At 41.6% G+C, this 15,945-nt stretch overlaps 1 protein-coding gene across 5 annotated transcripts in view; it reads right to left on the reverse strand.

Annotated features, from left to right (window-relative positions):
• Positions 1-10,633: 10,633 nt before the first annotated feature.
• USP9X (ubiquitin specific peptidase 9 X-linked) overlaps positions 10,634-15,945 on the reverse strand; it is a 149,399-nt gene continuing 144,087 nt past the window's right edge. For 4 of the 5 annotated variants that reach the window (XM_031661020.1, XM_031661019.1, XM_031661023.1 and 1 more), the window contains exon 45: positions 13,224-14,827. In XM_031661020.1, coding sequence (XP_031516880.1) covers positions 14,690-14,827 — 138 coding nt within the window. In that variant the 3' untranslated portion in view covers positions 13,224-14,689. Of the gene's footprint in view, positions 14,828-15,945 lie in introns of all 5 variants that reach the window. The other variant, XM_031661021.1, reaches the window with a different exon arrangement.

Consider the following 15,945-nt stretch of genomic DNA (forward strand, 5'->3'; position numbering starts at 1 on the left):
AAAAATACAAAAATTAGCCTGGCATGGTGGCACATGCCTGTAATCCCAGCTACTCGGGAGGCTGAGGCAGGAGAATCACTTGAACCTGGGAGGCAGAGGTTGCAGTGAGCCGAGATCGCACCACTACACTCCAGCCTGGGCAATAGAGCAAGACTCTGTCTGAAAAAAAAAAAAAAAAAAGAAAGAAAAGAAAATAATTTCCTGTTTATCTTTCATCCTGCTGAGCCACCCCAGACAAGTTATTATATTTAAGCCCATTGAGCTGAAATTTCTTCAGTAAGATAAGGATATTTCACGTACCTCACAGGGTTATGGGAATTAGGGTTATCCTACTGCTTGCTGAGAACTAAATACTCCAATCTTTTTGTAGTGATATTCTGTAGACAAGACAAAAGAATACTACCTTGTGATATCATTTAGCAAATCAATAGAAAAAAATCCCCATTGAAATTCCCCAAAGCAAACGAAAAGTAAAGCTAACCGCCATTGGTCAGCCCTGAAAATCATCCCCAAGCATTATGAAGAATCATTTGATGAACTAGATAGGCAGATGTTCCAGAAGAATCTTATTGCTAATTTCAGCAACAAAGCCAAGCTTACACATAAACACACAACCACAAAGTTGTGATCCTCCCCATATTCCTCCCATTTCTTTGCTTTTCTTCAAAAAGGAGAGACGCTTCAAGATACCAGGCCATGCCACATTTGTTGTTCTGAAGCAAACCACACATTACCAAAACATCTTGGATAAAAATAAATTTGTGTTTCTTTCTGAGATGGAAATTGCTTTTGGCTGCTCACCCAACCATGCTTTTTGCTAAACTCTGGGCTTTGTTTTTGCTTTTTATTGGAGCAGGTTTATAAACACCAGAGGCAAAACGCACCAACTTGAACAGATGGCTTAAAGTGCTATTTCGTTTGTCATTATTTGCTCAGAGAAGATTGGAAAGTTGGGCTGCTGGGATGCCAAGCTTAAAGCTGGAGGAATTGTCTTGGGCAGAATCAAAGTCCCCTACAAGGCAAGGCTCTACACAAACTTGGGCCTTGGTACTTTCCTTTTCTTAAAGGAAAACTTAACAGAAACAAAAACCATCCTTTTCTTGCTCATAGGACTCAAACCACAGGTGAGAAAAACCTATGATGACTAGAAATCTTATTTCCACAAATCTGGGGAAGGCAGCCATGTCATATACCACGTGTGCCGCGACCCCATTTCCAACTCAGGACCTCATGACCACTTCGGAAGAAACATTGTCAATTCCTTTTGGACTCTGACATCTTTGTCTAGGATATACTCTGTTACAGCCATTTCGCTCACACGATGTTAGCAGTATTCCTGAATTCACCAGATTATTTTCTTTGTTTTGGAATTCTCTTGGTCCTTTGCTGGAGAAACGCCACTTCCAGTTTTCCCTTTGAAGTCCCTATCTTAGGGTTGAAGTGGTATCCTGAAAGGGCCATCTGTCAGCAAAGCTGGGCACCATTAAAAACTGTGCTTTAGTTGACACACATTGAATCATGGTGGTGCTTTGTTTGGTGTAGGGGAAGGGAATGAACGGAGGATGGGGGGAAATGTCGCCTTCAGGCTGAGTGCAGTGGCTGATCTCGCTCACCTCTGCCTCCTGGGTTGAGCCATTCGCCTGCCCAGCCTCCCAGTTAGCTGAGATTACAGGCATGCGCACCACCCCACTAATTTTTGTATTTTTTTTTTTTTTTTTTTTTTTTTGAGACGGAGTCTCGCCTGTCGCCTAGGCTGGATTGCACCATCTCGCTCACTGCAGCTCCCCGGTTCACTATTCTCCTGCCTCCGGAGTAGCTGGGATCACAGGCGCCTCGCCACCACGCCCGCCATTTTTTTGTATCTTTTAGAGACGGGTTTCACTGTGGTTAGCCAGGATGGTCTCACGCCTGACCTTGTGATCCGCCCGTCTCGGCCTCCCAAAGTGCTGGGATTACAGGCTTGAGCCACCGCTCGCCTAATTTTTGTATTTTAGTAGAGACAGAGTTTTGCCATGTTGGCCAGGTTGGTCTTGAACTCCCGACCCCATGATCCGCCCTCCTAAATCTCCCCAAAGTGCTGGAATTACAGGCATGAGCCACCAAGCCTGGCTATTTCTCTGTATTTTAAAGCTCTCACAAAATCCTTTTTTATAGAGACAGATTTTTACATATGTTGGCCAGGCTATTCTCGAACTCCTGACCAGGTGATCCACCTGCCTTGGTTTCCCAAAGTGTTGGGATTACAGGCGGAGCTCACCACGCCTAGCCTCCAGTCCTTTCTATGGGCCACTGCAGCCTTGCTACCCCTTGACTTTTGTACCATGAGGAAAAAGAAACCAAGTTCAAGTGTACAGGAGCATTTGCACAGCAAAGAATCTTAATTCATTTTCTTTTTTTTTTTTGATGATCTCGCTTCTGTCAGCCCCAGGCTGAGGCAGTGGCTGATCTCAGTCACTGCAAGCTCCGGGCCCGGTTCTCACCATTCTCCTGCCTCAGCTTCCTGAGTAGCTGGGACTGGCTGGTGGCGCCTACCCCACGCCCGCTAATTTTTTTGTATTTTTAGTAGAGACTGGGTTTCACCAAGGCCAGGATGGTCTCGACTCTGACCTCGGTGATCACACCACTTTGGCCTCCCAAAGTGCTGGGATTACAGGCGGAGCCATCGCGGCCCCGGCCTTTTTTTTGAGACAGAGCTCGCCTGTCACCCAGGCTGGAGGCAGTGGCCAGGATCTCAGCTCACTGCTAGCTCTGCCTCCCAGGTTTACGATCTCCCGCCTTCAGCCTCAGTAGCTGGGACTACAGGGCGCTCAACACCTCGCCTCGGGTTAGTTTTTGTATTTTTAGTATGACGGGTTTCACTGTTAGCTAGGATGGTCTCTCATCTCCTGACCTTTATGTATCCTCTGTCTCGCCTCCCAAAGTGCTGGACATAGGCTTGAGCCATCACCAGCCCCCAATAATTTTCAATGAACATCCAAACAAAATATAAAGAAAAGCAAACCAGAGTTAGCAAGATAATATTCTTAAATGTATATATTCAAAATCTGATGTATAAAGAAAAGAGTAACATTGGCTGAGACGGTGTCAAGGCTTATAATCCCAGCACTTCTAAAGGTGGGTGGATCACCCGGGAGGTCAGGTGTCTCAAGACCAGCCTCCTGACTAATGTAGAGTCTGTTCATTAAAATACAACATAAGGCGGTGGTGCACTCAGTAACTAGCACTGTGAGGCTGAGGAGAATCGCGAGTCTGAGGCAGAGGTTGCAGAGTCGGGTGCCCTGCTACAGACTCCAGCTGGGGCAACAAGAGAACTCATCTCAAAAAAAAAAAAGAAAGAAAAGAAAAGAGAAGAGAAGAGTAAAATTACAAGGAAGCAACTGAAAAGCCAACACCACCAACCAACTTCAGGTCGCGATCCACCCCTCTCCAGGTAAACTATGCAATGCTAAACGTACCAATTTTTCCACTCTGAATTCCCACAGATTTTACACACTTTTTGTCTGGAGACAGTCTCGTTCTGTTGCACAGGCTGCAGTGCAGTGGCGGTCTCAGCTCACTGCAACCTCTGCCTCCCGGTTCAAGCCATTCTTTGTCTCAGCTCTCCCAAGGAGTAGTAGGTGGGACTCAGGCCTAGATGCCACCACCATCCAGCCACTTTTGTATTTTTAGTAGAGACGCAGGGTTCGCTATGTTGGCCAGGGCTGGTCTCGAACTCCGACCCTTTGTGGTGATCCACCTGCCTTGGCTCTCCCAAAGTGTTGATTATAGGTGGGGCCACAGCGCCCACCCCCAACCCCCTCTTTTTAACGTGAGAGCCGTACCTCCCAACTGTTCAGGCGAGCTGACTTTATAAAAGACATCGGAGTACACCCAGAAACCCTGTGCAAGGATATGCCTGACACTAGGATTTCTCCAAACCAAACACAAATACTTTAGACATGATTAATGACTGTGCACCTGGAGTGATGAGCTTTCCAGAGGTCAAGTTGGACTCAATCCCCCATATTCAAATCAAGAGAGCAACTGGGAGAGAACACAATTTAAGGCAAAGTGTACTTCACACGTGTAGAACCTGTGCCTCAGTTGTGATGGCCACCCTCACCTCCTTTTTTTTTTTTTTTTTGAGACGGAGTCTCGCTCTGTCACCCAGGCTGGAGTGCAGTGGCGTGATCTTGGCTCACTGCAAGCTCCACCTCCCAGATTGATGCCATTCTCCTGCCTCAACCTCCTGAGTAGCTGGGACTACAGGTGCCTGCTACCACGCCCGGCTAATTTTTGTATTTTTAGTAGAGATGGAGTTTCACCGTGTTAGCCATCATGGTCTTGATCTCCTGACCTTGTGATCTGCCCGCCTCAGCCTCCCAAAGTGTTGGGATTATAGGCGTGAGCCAACATGCCTGGCCACCTCCTTTCTTCACGTTGTTTCTTCAATCCCATAACATGTTTGCAGCATTATTATTCCTGAGTGATTGTGACAGCAAAATTAACTTTTTTTTTTTGAGACAGAGTCTCTCTCTGTCGCCCAGGCTGGAGAGTAGTGGCGTGATCTCAGCTAACTGCAGCCTCCGCCTCCCGGGTTCAAGTGATTCTCCTGCCTCAGCCTCCTAAGTAGCTGGGATTACAAGCGCATGCCACCACACCCAGCTAATTTTTGTATTTTTAGTAGAGACAGGGTTTTACCATGTTGGCCAGGCTGGTCTCGAACTCTTGACCTCAGGTGACCCGCCCACCTTGGCCTCCCAAAGTGCTGGGATTACAGGCCTGAGCCACTGCGCCCGGCCTAAAATTAACTTCTGATGAAGAGAAAGCTTATTGTAACAAAGACAAGAGTTTTTGAAAGGCAGATGAGAAAAATTCCTGTCTTGGAGACTTGACAAATGGCTACCAGTAGGCACAGTCTAAATTCAGCCCATTTGTGAAAGTTATAAAGGAGATGCATTTTTAATCAAAGTCAGCTCGGTAGGGTTTCATATGAATAAACAAGCTTTTCATTTTCTAATGGAGGAAAACATCTGGAGTTGAGACCAGACTTGAGAAGAACCGTACACAGACTGCTTTCTTAGAGCTAGGCATTGCCCCTCTGGGCCAGAACACAGAGCTCACAGGCCCACTTCTTGTTTATTGCTGTACCGAAGACACCACTGGGGTCTGTGACATCCACATTTTAAAGCTGCTAAAGGGTTTGGATGGATTGGTGCTGAGTCAGGGTACAACCTGCTGTCACTTGAAAATATGGACTGCTGGCCGGGCGCGGTGGCTCAAGCCTGTAATCCCAGCACTTTGGGAGGCCGAGACGCATGGATCACCAGGTCACAAGATCAAGACTGATCCTGGCTAACACTGTGAAACCTGTCTCTACTAAAAAAATACAAAAAACTAGCTGGCCAGGTGGCGGCTTGCAGTTCCAGCCACTGAGGCTGAGGCAGGAGACTGGCGGGACCGGAGGCATGGAGCTGCAGTGAGCTGAGATCCGCCACTGCACTCCAGCCTGGCTAGAGCTTGTGACTGCCTCAAAAAAAAAAAGAAAATATGGACTGCTGTTTTATTTTCTTCCTGGGACCGGTGTGTTTTGTACAGCACATTAGCACATTTTCTTCTCAAAGTAGTGGCTAGTAAATTAATTTGATCTCAGCTACTGAAATGTAAGTTAGTAGTATAAATCTTCAATGTACTTATTTTCAAATGAGGTTCAAATCAGAGCTACGAAAAAGTAAAAGGCGTATTTCAGTTTTCAAAGTTGTAATCCCACATCAAATTTGTAACAAAAGCTGCTCCTCAACAGGAGTTCATGCTAAATGCATTGCAAAGAACTACTGTGGGGGGAAAAAAACTATTGGGATTGATGTATAGCAGAATTTAAAATATGGGATATTATTTTAGGCCACTGTATTTTCTTTTAATCTAGACACAAAATGTAACACTATATTTCAGCTATGGTATATCTGCAAACAAATTCAGAATTTAAAAAAAAAAAACTTACTTGACTTTTTCCCCCACTCACTAGTCAAATTTAGAAGGCAGAGTTTTTTGTTGTTGTTGTTTTGTTTTTTTGAGATGGATTTTTGCTCTTGTTGCCCAGGCTGGAGTGCAATGGCGTGATCTTGGCTCATTGCAACTTCCACCTCCTGGGTTCAAGCAATTCTCCTGCCTCAGCCTCCCAAGTAGCTGGGATTACAGGCTCCCGCCACCACGCCCAGCTAATTTTTGTATTTTTTAGTAGAGACAGGGTTTCACCATGCTGGCCAGGCTGGTCACGATCTCCTGACTTCAAGTGATCCGCCCGCCTCAGCCTCCCAAAGTGTTGGAATTGCAGGCGTGAGCCACCATGCCAGGCCAGAGGGCCATGTTTTAACAACTGTTTTCAAACCAACCTAATACCAAACTTCAATATTTAGTAGGAGATTCAGGTATGACATTATATATGCATTCTTTTAGTTCTATCCTTAAATCTTCAGTTAATTCTTGACTTTAAATTTGTACAGTTAAACCAGCTTCCCTAAAAGTAATTCCTCTTTTTTGTTTACAGCTGTAAGCTGCTTTTGTGATGAGTATTGCCCATTGCACTTCAGCATAGCGGAACAGCAGTTAAAAGCCTAAATGTGGATTGCATATTGATAAATTGTTACTCCTCAAAAGCACCTGATAATATAAGTGTCACTCTTTGTTACTTTATCACCCTTTTCTAGAGACAAAAGCACAGAATGAGAGGGACATCCTGTAACCATTTCTATTTTACATTCTTCTCCAGCCTGCACTCTTGAACAGTGAATTATTTTCCTTGTAATAATGGAGTATTTGCTAATATCAGTGTAAGAGGCATAGTTCAAGGGTCTAACGCTGTGCTGATAAGTGCTAAACAATAACCCATCATCCAGTTTATCTAGCACTTAACGTTACTGAGTTACGAAACCAAGCTTCAGTGGCCATTAGTAAGGCAAACTTGCTACCATTTTAGTGCAAGTCTGAATTTTTGGTTTTTGCTTTTCTGTTAGACAGAAATTCCGATCTTGGACTGGGTGCAGTGGCTCACGCCTCTAATCACAGCACTTTGAGAGGATGAGGTAGGCAGATCACCTGAGGTCAGGAGTTCGAGATCAGCCTGGCCAACATGGCGAAACCCTGTCTCTACTAAAAATACAAAAATTAGTCGGGCGTGGTGGCACACACCTGTAATCCCAGCTACTCGGGAGGCTGAGGCAGGAGAATCTCTTGAATCCAGGATGCAGAGGTTGCAGTGAGCTGAGATCACACCACTGCACTCCAGCCTGGGCGACAGAGTAAGGCTCCGTCTCAAAAAAAAATAATAATAAAATAAAAAATAAAAAATCCAATCTTGGAGCAATACAAAAGGCTAACTACAACCAAAGTGCTTATTTAAAACCAACTTAGCCGGGCATGGTGGCTCACGCCTGTAATCCCAGCACTTTGGGAGGCCAAGGCGGGTGGATCACAAGGTCAGGAGATTGAGACCATCCTGGCTAACACGGTGAAACCCCGTCTCTACTAAAAATACAAAAACATTAGCCAGGCATGGTGGCGGGTGCCCATAGTCCCAGCTACTCGGGAGACTGAGGCAGGAGAATAGCGTGAACCCAGGAGGTGGAGCTTGCGGTGAGCCGAGATGGCGCCACTGCACTCTAGCCTGGGCAACAGAGTGAGACTCCGTCTCAAAAACAAAACAACAACAAAACAAACAAACAAACAAAAAAACAACTTAATAGCTTTAGCTTTCAAATCTCTTTAGTACATTCATTCTTTGACTAAGTCAGACTTCCTAAAGAAGATATTTTGGGAATCTGCGTATGGACCATTTTGCTAGAAAAGAGTCATAATAAATGCTTAAGAACATTCTGAAAGTAGGTAGCTGGAATAACTAATTACTAGTACTACTGATTAATATTCTCAGTAAGAAAAGGTACTAACTTACCAAATTTAAGCAGTCCCATCTAGGTTTCTGATTGATTTTAAACACAGCCTGAAAAAGTTGTTTCCTTAATCACCCAGCAGAACACACTAGTTTACATCAAGAAATAAGGGCCACCTCCTAAACATATAGACACCTGAGGAAAATGGATTCTGAAGGGCTTTCCCTCAACACACCATGTGCCCTAAATATTGACTCATTTCCTTGACATCCTGCAAATGCTTCATGTTGCTAACAACTATCGTGCAGGCAGTAGTTGGTGGGTCAGAATGGAATGCAATTCTGAACCTCCATGAAGCATATCCTTCCTTCTCTCTGGTCCTAGCAGCATGGGAATTAAGACCCAGACAAAATCATCATTAGTTCTGAACTCCAAAGGTGTACCAATGTTTTAATGGGTGGGGGAAGAATTAGATGAGAACATAAGTGAATTAATGGCAAGTGATTTAAGAAACACAGCAGCAACACTGTTAAGAATACATTTCTATTCCTCATGCAACTGAATTGCTAAAAAGGACTCCATGGAAAAAATGTTCCAATATCCAAAGTACCCATTTGGAATACTTTGTTTTTAAACACATCTATAGGGTTGAATGTAAATAGAAAAATGAACACAATTTTTACTATCTTGCAAGGTGGCCCCCACTTGCTTACCTTTGAGGAGTTTGGCTAGTGCTGGGAAGGCTACAGAAGCCAGTCTCTCTCTATATATAGTTTTTGAGACAGAGTTTCACTCCATCGCCCAGGCTGCAGTGCAGTGGCCCCATCTCGGCTCACTGCAACCTCTGCCTCCTGGTTCAAGCGACTCTCGTGCCTCAGCCTCCTGAGTAGCTGCGATTACAGGTGTGCGCCACCACACCCAGCTAATTTTTGTATTTTTAGTAGAGACAGGGTTTCACAATGTTGGCCAGGCTGGTCTCGAACTCCCGACCTCAGGTGATCCGCCCGCCTCGGCCTTCCCAACTGGTGGGATTACAGGCGTGAGCCAACGCGCCTGGCCTCTGTAACTCATTTTCTAACATAGGGAGTGTTTTGACAGGCAGAGACGAGTCCAGGGCAGCTGAACCGTACTGGCAGAGCAAGAAAGTCCACTTGGTGTGTTAACTATAAAGTATGTGAAAACTAGAAGCTATGACACAAAACTATCTCAAGAAGACCGCTTACACAGGGCACTTCATTAATAATTTGGTGACTCCTTAAAGGTTCAGTTCCATCAAGCCATTTCTTCATAAACTTGTAAATTGGCCAGCTTTATTAGCAATTACACATAAAAATAGAATTTCTAATTTCCACTAATGGGAAAAAAAAAAAGTGAGAAAAGTCCATGACAAAAACCTATTTCCAGATGTGAAAAGACATTTGTCATGACAAAGATTACTACCAGATGGGATATCCCACGTCTTAATATCCAATGAAAGTCAGTGATTTTGCTTGCTGAGGCGCCTTGTAACCAATGGCATCTTGGACTTGCTGAAATGCAGTATATTCTGTCTAGTGTTAATGGATCAGAACGAGACTTGTTTTCTCAGATGGCTAAAATGATTCCTATTTCACTCTTGAGTTTTGACCATTTAAATAGAATGACCTTAAAATAATCAACTTTTATTTAAATAGCTCTGAAATTTGCTCTATTTAGGAAAGTTTTTTGGTGTAGTTTAAGAAATTTCTTGACAATTTACATCCCTAAAGTCACTGAAACGTTTTATGTAACCCGAACTTTAGTAAGCTATCTAAACTTTCAGGTATAGATAAAAATAAAGATGTCAACTTTTTGCCTATCTGTAAGTTAATCAGATTACAATGAAGCAATTCGTAATATTGGCGGCGATGTATTTTTTCAGTTAGATGTACTCATGTAGCTAAAAATACGTAAAATACAGTCTAATCCAACTGGAGGGAGTTTTCCAAATTGCAGAAAAGTTAAATATTATTTTCCATAAAAAAAAAAACAGTGAAATTAAATCCAATGAAAATCTGAGATTTGTCTTTCAGCAGTTCTTGAAGTAACCCAACTTTAGGAAAGCACCGCCAGGTTTCTGTGGAAATCTTATTTCCCTGGGACATGACAACAAAGAGCTATTTCTAGACACTATAAACAGCAGACGGCCCAGCACTTTGGGAGACCGAGGCGGGCGGATCACGAGGTCAGAAGATCGAGACCATCCTGGCTAACACAGTGAAACCCCGTCTCTACTAAAAATACAAAAAAATTAGCCGGGCACGGTGGTGGGCGCCTGTAGTTCCAGCTACTCGGGAGGCTGAGGCAGGAGAATGCCGTGAACCTGGGAGGCGGAGCTTGCAGTGAGCCAAGGTCCCGCCACTGCACTCCAGCCTGGGCGACAGAGCGAGACTCCATCTCAAAACAACAACAAACAAACAACAACAACAAAAAAACAGCAGACAGAACTTGCTAGAGAGTTAACTGAACTTTCACTTCCCTGGCTCTCCTCAAAACATGTGGTCTGCTTTATTTACAATTTAAGAGAACTGTGAAACATCAGTTTGTCGAATCTTAGTTTTAACTAAAAAGTCTGCAATTAGATCACAACTCATTTCTTTGAGGTCCTTAGGTGTGAATCCACTTTGGGTATACACAATGATGGCTGAATTCCTCATAAACATTCCCCTTTAAAACATTCCCTTCAGCTCTATTACACCTCTACCTTCTGTTTAAAAATCTTGTATTAATAAATAAAGGGAAAACCGAAATTGAATTTATAAAGTTTTATTTTTGTATATGTGCTAAATCTTAGGAACTGTGAACAATCTTCATGTCAGTCTGTTGGCTTGTAAAAGGCTAAGAAGTGCATGACTTGGGTGGTGAAATTTCCTTTTAGGAATCTGAATCTCAAAATAAATTTTCACACATTTGCAGTTTTAAAATGTGGTGCACCTTGCCCCCGCTTCTTTTACACCTATAAATTTGGAGGGAAAGTGCTAAATTTCTGCAAACTTTTTAAAATAATTGTTATAAATACAATCGGCAGCAAATTCTCAATACATTTAGCACTTCTGTAGTGTTTTATCACACTCAAAAACCTTATTTGCAAAAACTAAACACTCAACATATGTGTAGGACCAATTCTGGTTGAGTCCTACTATGAAACCAGTACTTTTTTTCTTTTTTCTTGGTAACACAAAAACTGGGGTGTAGGGGAGTGTTTTCCTTTATCAGCAGTATGTAGTACCTTTAAACTAGAGACCAAAACTGGGCACTTACAATGAAAAGGCAATTTTCTTATCCAGCTATAATCCTAAATAAGGCAGGATATATCCACCAAATTAACCACAAAATTCAGCAAAGTAAAATAGCTCGTGGGAGAACATAAGCTGGAAAAATACTAATAAAAAAACTGAATTACTTTGAAGTAGTCATCTGAATATTCACAGACTTGTTTTCATTTACAAATGTAAGTCAAATAAAAAAGGCTCCTCATCTTTCTAACCACTACTAGGATTAAGGATTTAAGTTATTCACTAAGTTAATCATGAAAAAAAAAACATTTTAATAATTCTAAATTTGTATACACAATAGACACAAGGCTGGGAAATTATCACCAGGAGAAAAATCAATGAAAGAAAAAAAAAAAGTTATTTCTGCCTCTACAATGCTAAACATGAAAATTCAGTTGGTGGAGGGCTTAGAAACAGCAGCAATATGGTTTTTTTAACAAGTTGTGCACTGAAATACTTAGATACAATAGGGCAAAAGCCCTTGTTCACACGGTTTTACAACTAAAATATCTTCAGTCTTTATGGTAACACATTCTACTGTCTTCTATAATGTTTAGAATTCTGGGGGCTATTTCTTTCAAAGCAACACTGGCGAGTCTGCAAACATTTAAAATAGGAAATATATGGCTCAAAAAATCAGTTGAGGGTGAACTAAATAATCCTTAGGCACTTTGAAGACTTGAAATTTAAAATGTGCCGTGTATGTTCAGAAAAAGACCTCAAAATCACCATGATGTTGCTCTTACAATAACATGCATCTTTAAATTTCTGGTTATACATTAATGCTTGCTTTAAGAGTTAAATATAGAAAATAATTTGCACAAACAAAAATAACTCCACCTTCCCTTGCTCCTGGTCACAACACAGACCACTCTTCCTCAAATGAAGACAAAAATGATTCATGAGCCCCTCACCTGGCACAAGGGGGCTTGTAAATTCAAAGCAACCAAAGTTGGGCTCTTCCTCCAAGTAGAAAAATTCACAGCCTTTTTTGTATGTCAAGTTTTTTCTCAACTAGGAAGTCATTAAAGTTTTTAAGTACATTACATATTTTGTTAAGGAGCAGGAAATATATAAATCTCCTCTCAGATGGTGAGATGGTACACCTAACAATAGTAACTCATCCAAATAAAGTTAACCTATTTCACTTGTTTAAAGAGCTTGGAATCAAGAAACTTAAATTAAAAAACTACCAATTGGGGCTGGGCATGGTGGCTCACACCTGCAATCCCAGCACTCTGTGAGGCCGAGGCAGGCGGATCACCTGAGGTCAGGAGTTCAAGACCAGCCTGGCCAACACGGTGAAACCCTGTCTCTACAAAAATTAACTGGGTGTGGTGGTGGGTGCCTGTAATCCCAGCTACTCAGGAGGCTGAGGCGGAAGAATCGCTTGAAACCAGGAGGCGACGTTGTAGTGAGCCAAGATTGTGCCACTGCACTTCAGCCTGGGTGACAGCGAGACTCCATCTCAAAGAAGAAAACAACAAAAAAATAAAAACTATCAGTTGGAATTGCAAACACCGTGTGTAACTTTCACTCAAAGTAAAAACTATCTGGTGTCAAAATGTCCTACAGGAACACCTAGAAGCACAGGTTGACTACAGAGTACTACAAATAAGATACCCAAAGCTTTATCTTAAATACCTGCCCCTTTTAATCACAAAATAATGCAATGCTCAATTTTGTTTCTGCTTTGTTCAGTTCCAAGTGTAGCCTTTTGACAAAACATTTCCCTATTAACTGAATTGTAAAAAATACAACCAAGCTTGTGCTCATTAAATATACATGTATATAAAAAACATACAAAAAGTACAAGATTATGTTAGGAAACTTTTACAGTGTCAGCATCCTGATTTCTCAAAATCTTCAGTAAAGGGCCAAAGGTCAAATCTTTCTGTGCACAAAAACTCAGTGTGACTGAAATCCTGAATCAGTGTCATGCCTAGGCATGCTATGCACAGAATGAATTTTAATATGCAGTCCTCTGTGAAAAAAAAGGACAAAAAAAGTAACCAAAAAAAAAAAAAAAAAAAAAAAACCCAAAAACACACCACAGGACAAAAAGTTCTTCTTAAATCAAATTCTATTTGTGAATTCAGCAAAATAATTTCTATAAAATAAAACAGCAAAATATTTAAATAGAATAGGGTGGGCTGTATCTGTTTGCAGGGTATTTGGTTTTTAGACAGGTTCCAAAAAATTACACACATTCAAGTTACCAATTCTCTTTTAAATACAGTATGAACTGAGGAGTTCCTTATTTGTAATCAAATGTTTATTCTGAAATTGTGATATCTCAATTATATTAACTAACCAGTAGTTTCTTTTTTAATGAGACCCTGCTTTGAACGTTAAACTTTTTGGAATAATGGAAGAGGAGCTAGGACAATTCTTGCTTTCAAGTAAAATTGTGACTGAGCAGAAAATCAGCCAGCTATCTTGGTGCAGAGAGGTACTCCAAGTATCGTGGGGTTCTGATGACTTCCACGTCACTGGGATCCAGCAGAAGGAAAGTTTGAGAAGATTCACCTAATAAACTCTACCAAAGAAACAAAACAAGCACACCAAATACAGTCTTCTATTATGCTCCAGCATCTTGGCATAGCAAATTTTTGCATATTTGTTTTATATTTTTTAAAATTCCCATTACTGATACGTAAGTGTTCTTTATCCCACCCAGAGATTGAACTGTCAAACATTATACATAAGGAACATATGTGCAACTGAAAACAGCCTGTTTGTCACATTTCTCGCCTTGTTTTATATTTTAATATTCTAGGTGTAAGAAGTAAAAGCTCTGAGTAATACAGCTGTCACTTCTCGGACAACTGCTGTCATTATGGTAACTTTTTCCTCACTGGCTACACTAACTTGGTGTGAAGCCATGCTAAATGTTACAGCATAACTATAGCTTCAAAGTGATTAACCTAATATCAGAATAAAAAGGCAATGAAAAAAATCTAGAAACAGTGTTACATCACCAATTTTCCACATCAACCAAATAATTTAAAGGTTACCAGCCTTACACATTGCTCATAGCAAAATTGACTCCAGTGGCAAAGAATTAACATGAAACTATTGGTGTGGCTGACATGAATGGGCTCTGTTTTGTTGCCGTTGGGTTTTTTTGTAAAGGAGCTGAACCAACTGCCATGAGGCAGGCAACACTGGTTGCAGAGTGCAGTGGGTATAACAAGAAAATTAACTTTTGTAGTTTGTGTAGATCTGTGAGTCTCATCAAGAAAAAAGTTTCTTGCTTAAGAATTAACAGTCAACATTAATATACTATATACACCTTTGCCATTTACACATTAGCATCAGGCCATTTATTACAAAACACTATACACTTTCCACTGCAGGCGGGTTATATATTGACAGCAAATTTCTGCAGATAAGACAGTGAATAAACTCTCCACTCCATGTTGATTAGGAATAGTTTTTCTAGTTTTAAATATTAGCCAGACACAGAAAAAGGTTGGACTGTAAGGCCTGGGTGCACAGTCTTGATGGAACCAGTTAATTATGTGCATTTCATTGATCCTTGGCTTGAGGTGGGGATACTTCTTCACTGCCTTCATAATTTTCTTGTGCTCGTTGGCCAGTTCTCTGAGGGTTGTTCATGTGATGTGCTGCTGGGCCTGTATATGGCTGTCCATGCACATGGTTATTCTGGGAAAGGAGAAGAGATCTGCATGTTAAAACTTTTCACATAGTAAAACAACTTCAAAATCATGGTCTGAAGTCTCTGGAAATGTAAACTTTTATTCTTGGGACTTACTCTGTAAATACCGTTGGACTACTATTCTGCAAGAACAAAAACAAAAACAAAAAAAGGCTTGAAAGAGAAAAACATAATGTAAATGCAAACCCCCAAACCCTGAATAAGAGCAGTGATTGTGTAGGTCCACATACATCTTTGGCCAAAGTGATTTTTAGTGCCAAAATGATTTAGACTCAAGTCTGGCAAATAAAGGATTAACCCACTGTTGCTCTTGGTAAAAAATGTTCAGAAAACAATCTATGAGCATCTATTGACTCTTCCACATGCTAAATCCAATTGACTAACCATGATACAAGATATACAGGAGTAGTAACCCTGAACTCACAATAATGCTGATTAAAAACAGAACAATGTTCAAGATGATAAAGTAACCAGGCATGATTAACATAAGAGCTTTCTCAGGGTCAAAGGAAGTTAACCTCCCTTGTGGATTTGGTTCCTTAACCTTTTAAAATGTCTGAACCCTACAGTGCTCCCATTTTTCTGTATATGCTCCATCAGCCAAGCCAAGATTCTAGACTTTTTTTTTGAGATGGAGTTCACTCTTGTTGCCCAGGCTGGAGTGCAATGGTGCTATCTCGACTCACCACAACCTCCACCTCCTGGCTCCAAGAGATTCTCTTGCCTCACCCTCCTGAGTAGCTGGGATTACAGGCATGCGCCACCACACCCAGTTAATTCTGTATTTTTAGTAGAGACAGGGTTTCTCCATGTTGGTCAGGCTGGTCTCAAACTCCTGACCTCAGGTGATCCGCCTGCCTCAGCCTCCCAAAGTGTTGGGATTACAGGCATGAGCTACTGCGCCCGGTCGGGCTTTACTTTCTACAGATGAAAATATGTATGCTGAATGTGTACTTCCTAACTATTCAGTTTGCTTCTGTGTACACAGTGAAACGTAAGAAAGAATGACTGAAATGTTTCTCCAAGTATAGTTCCTGGACCACCAGCAGCATCACTTGGGAACTTGTTAGAAATGTTCATTTTCCAGCCCCTTGAAGACCTATGA

This window comes from Papio anubis, chromosome X (assembly GCF_008728515.1).
Source record: "Papio anubis isolate 15944 chromosome X, Panubis1.0, whole genome shotgun sequence".
Taxonomy (NCBI): Eukaryota; Metazoa; Chordata; class Mammalia; order Primates; family Cercopithecidae; genus Papio; species Papio anubis.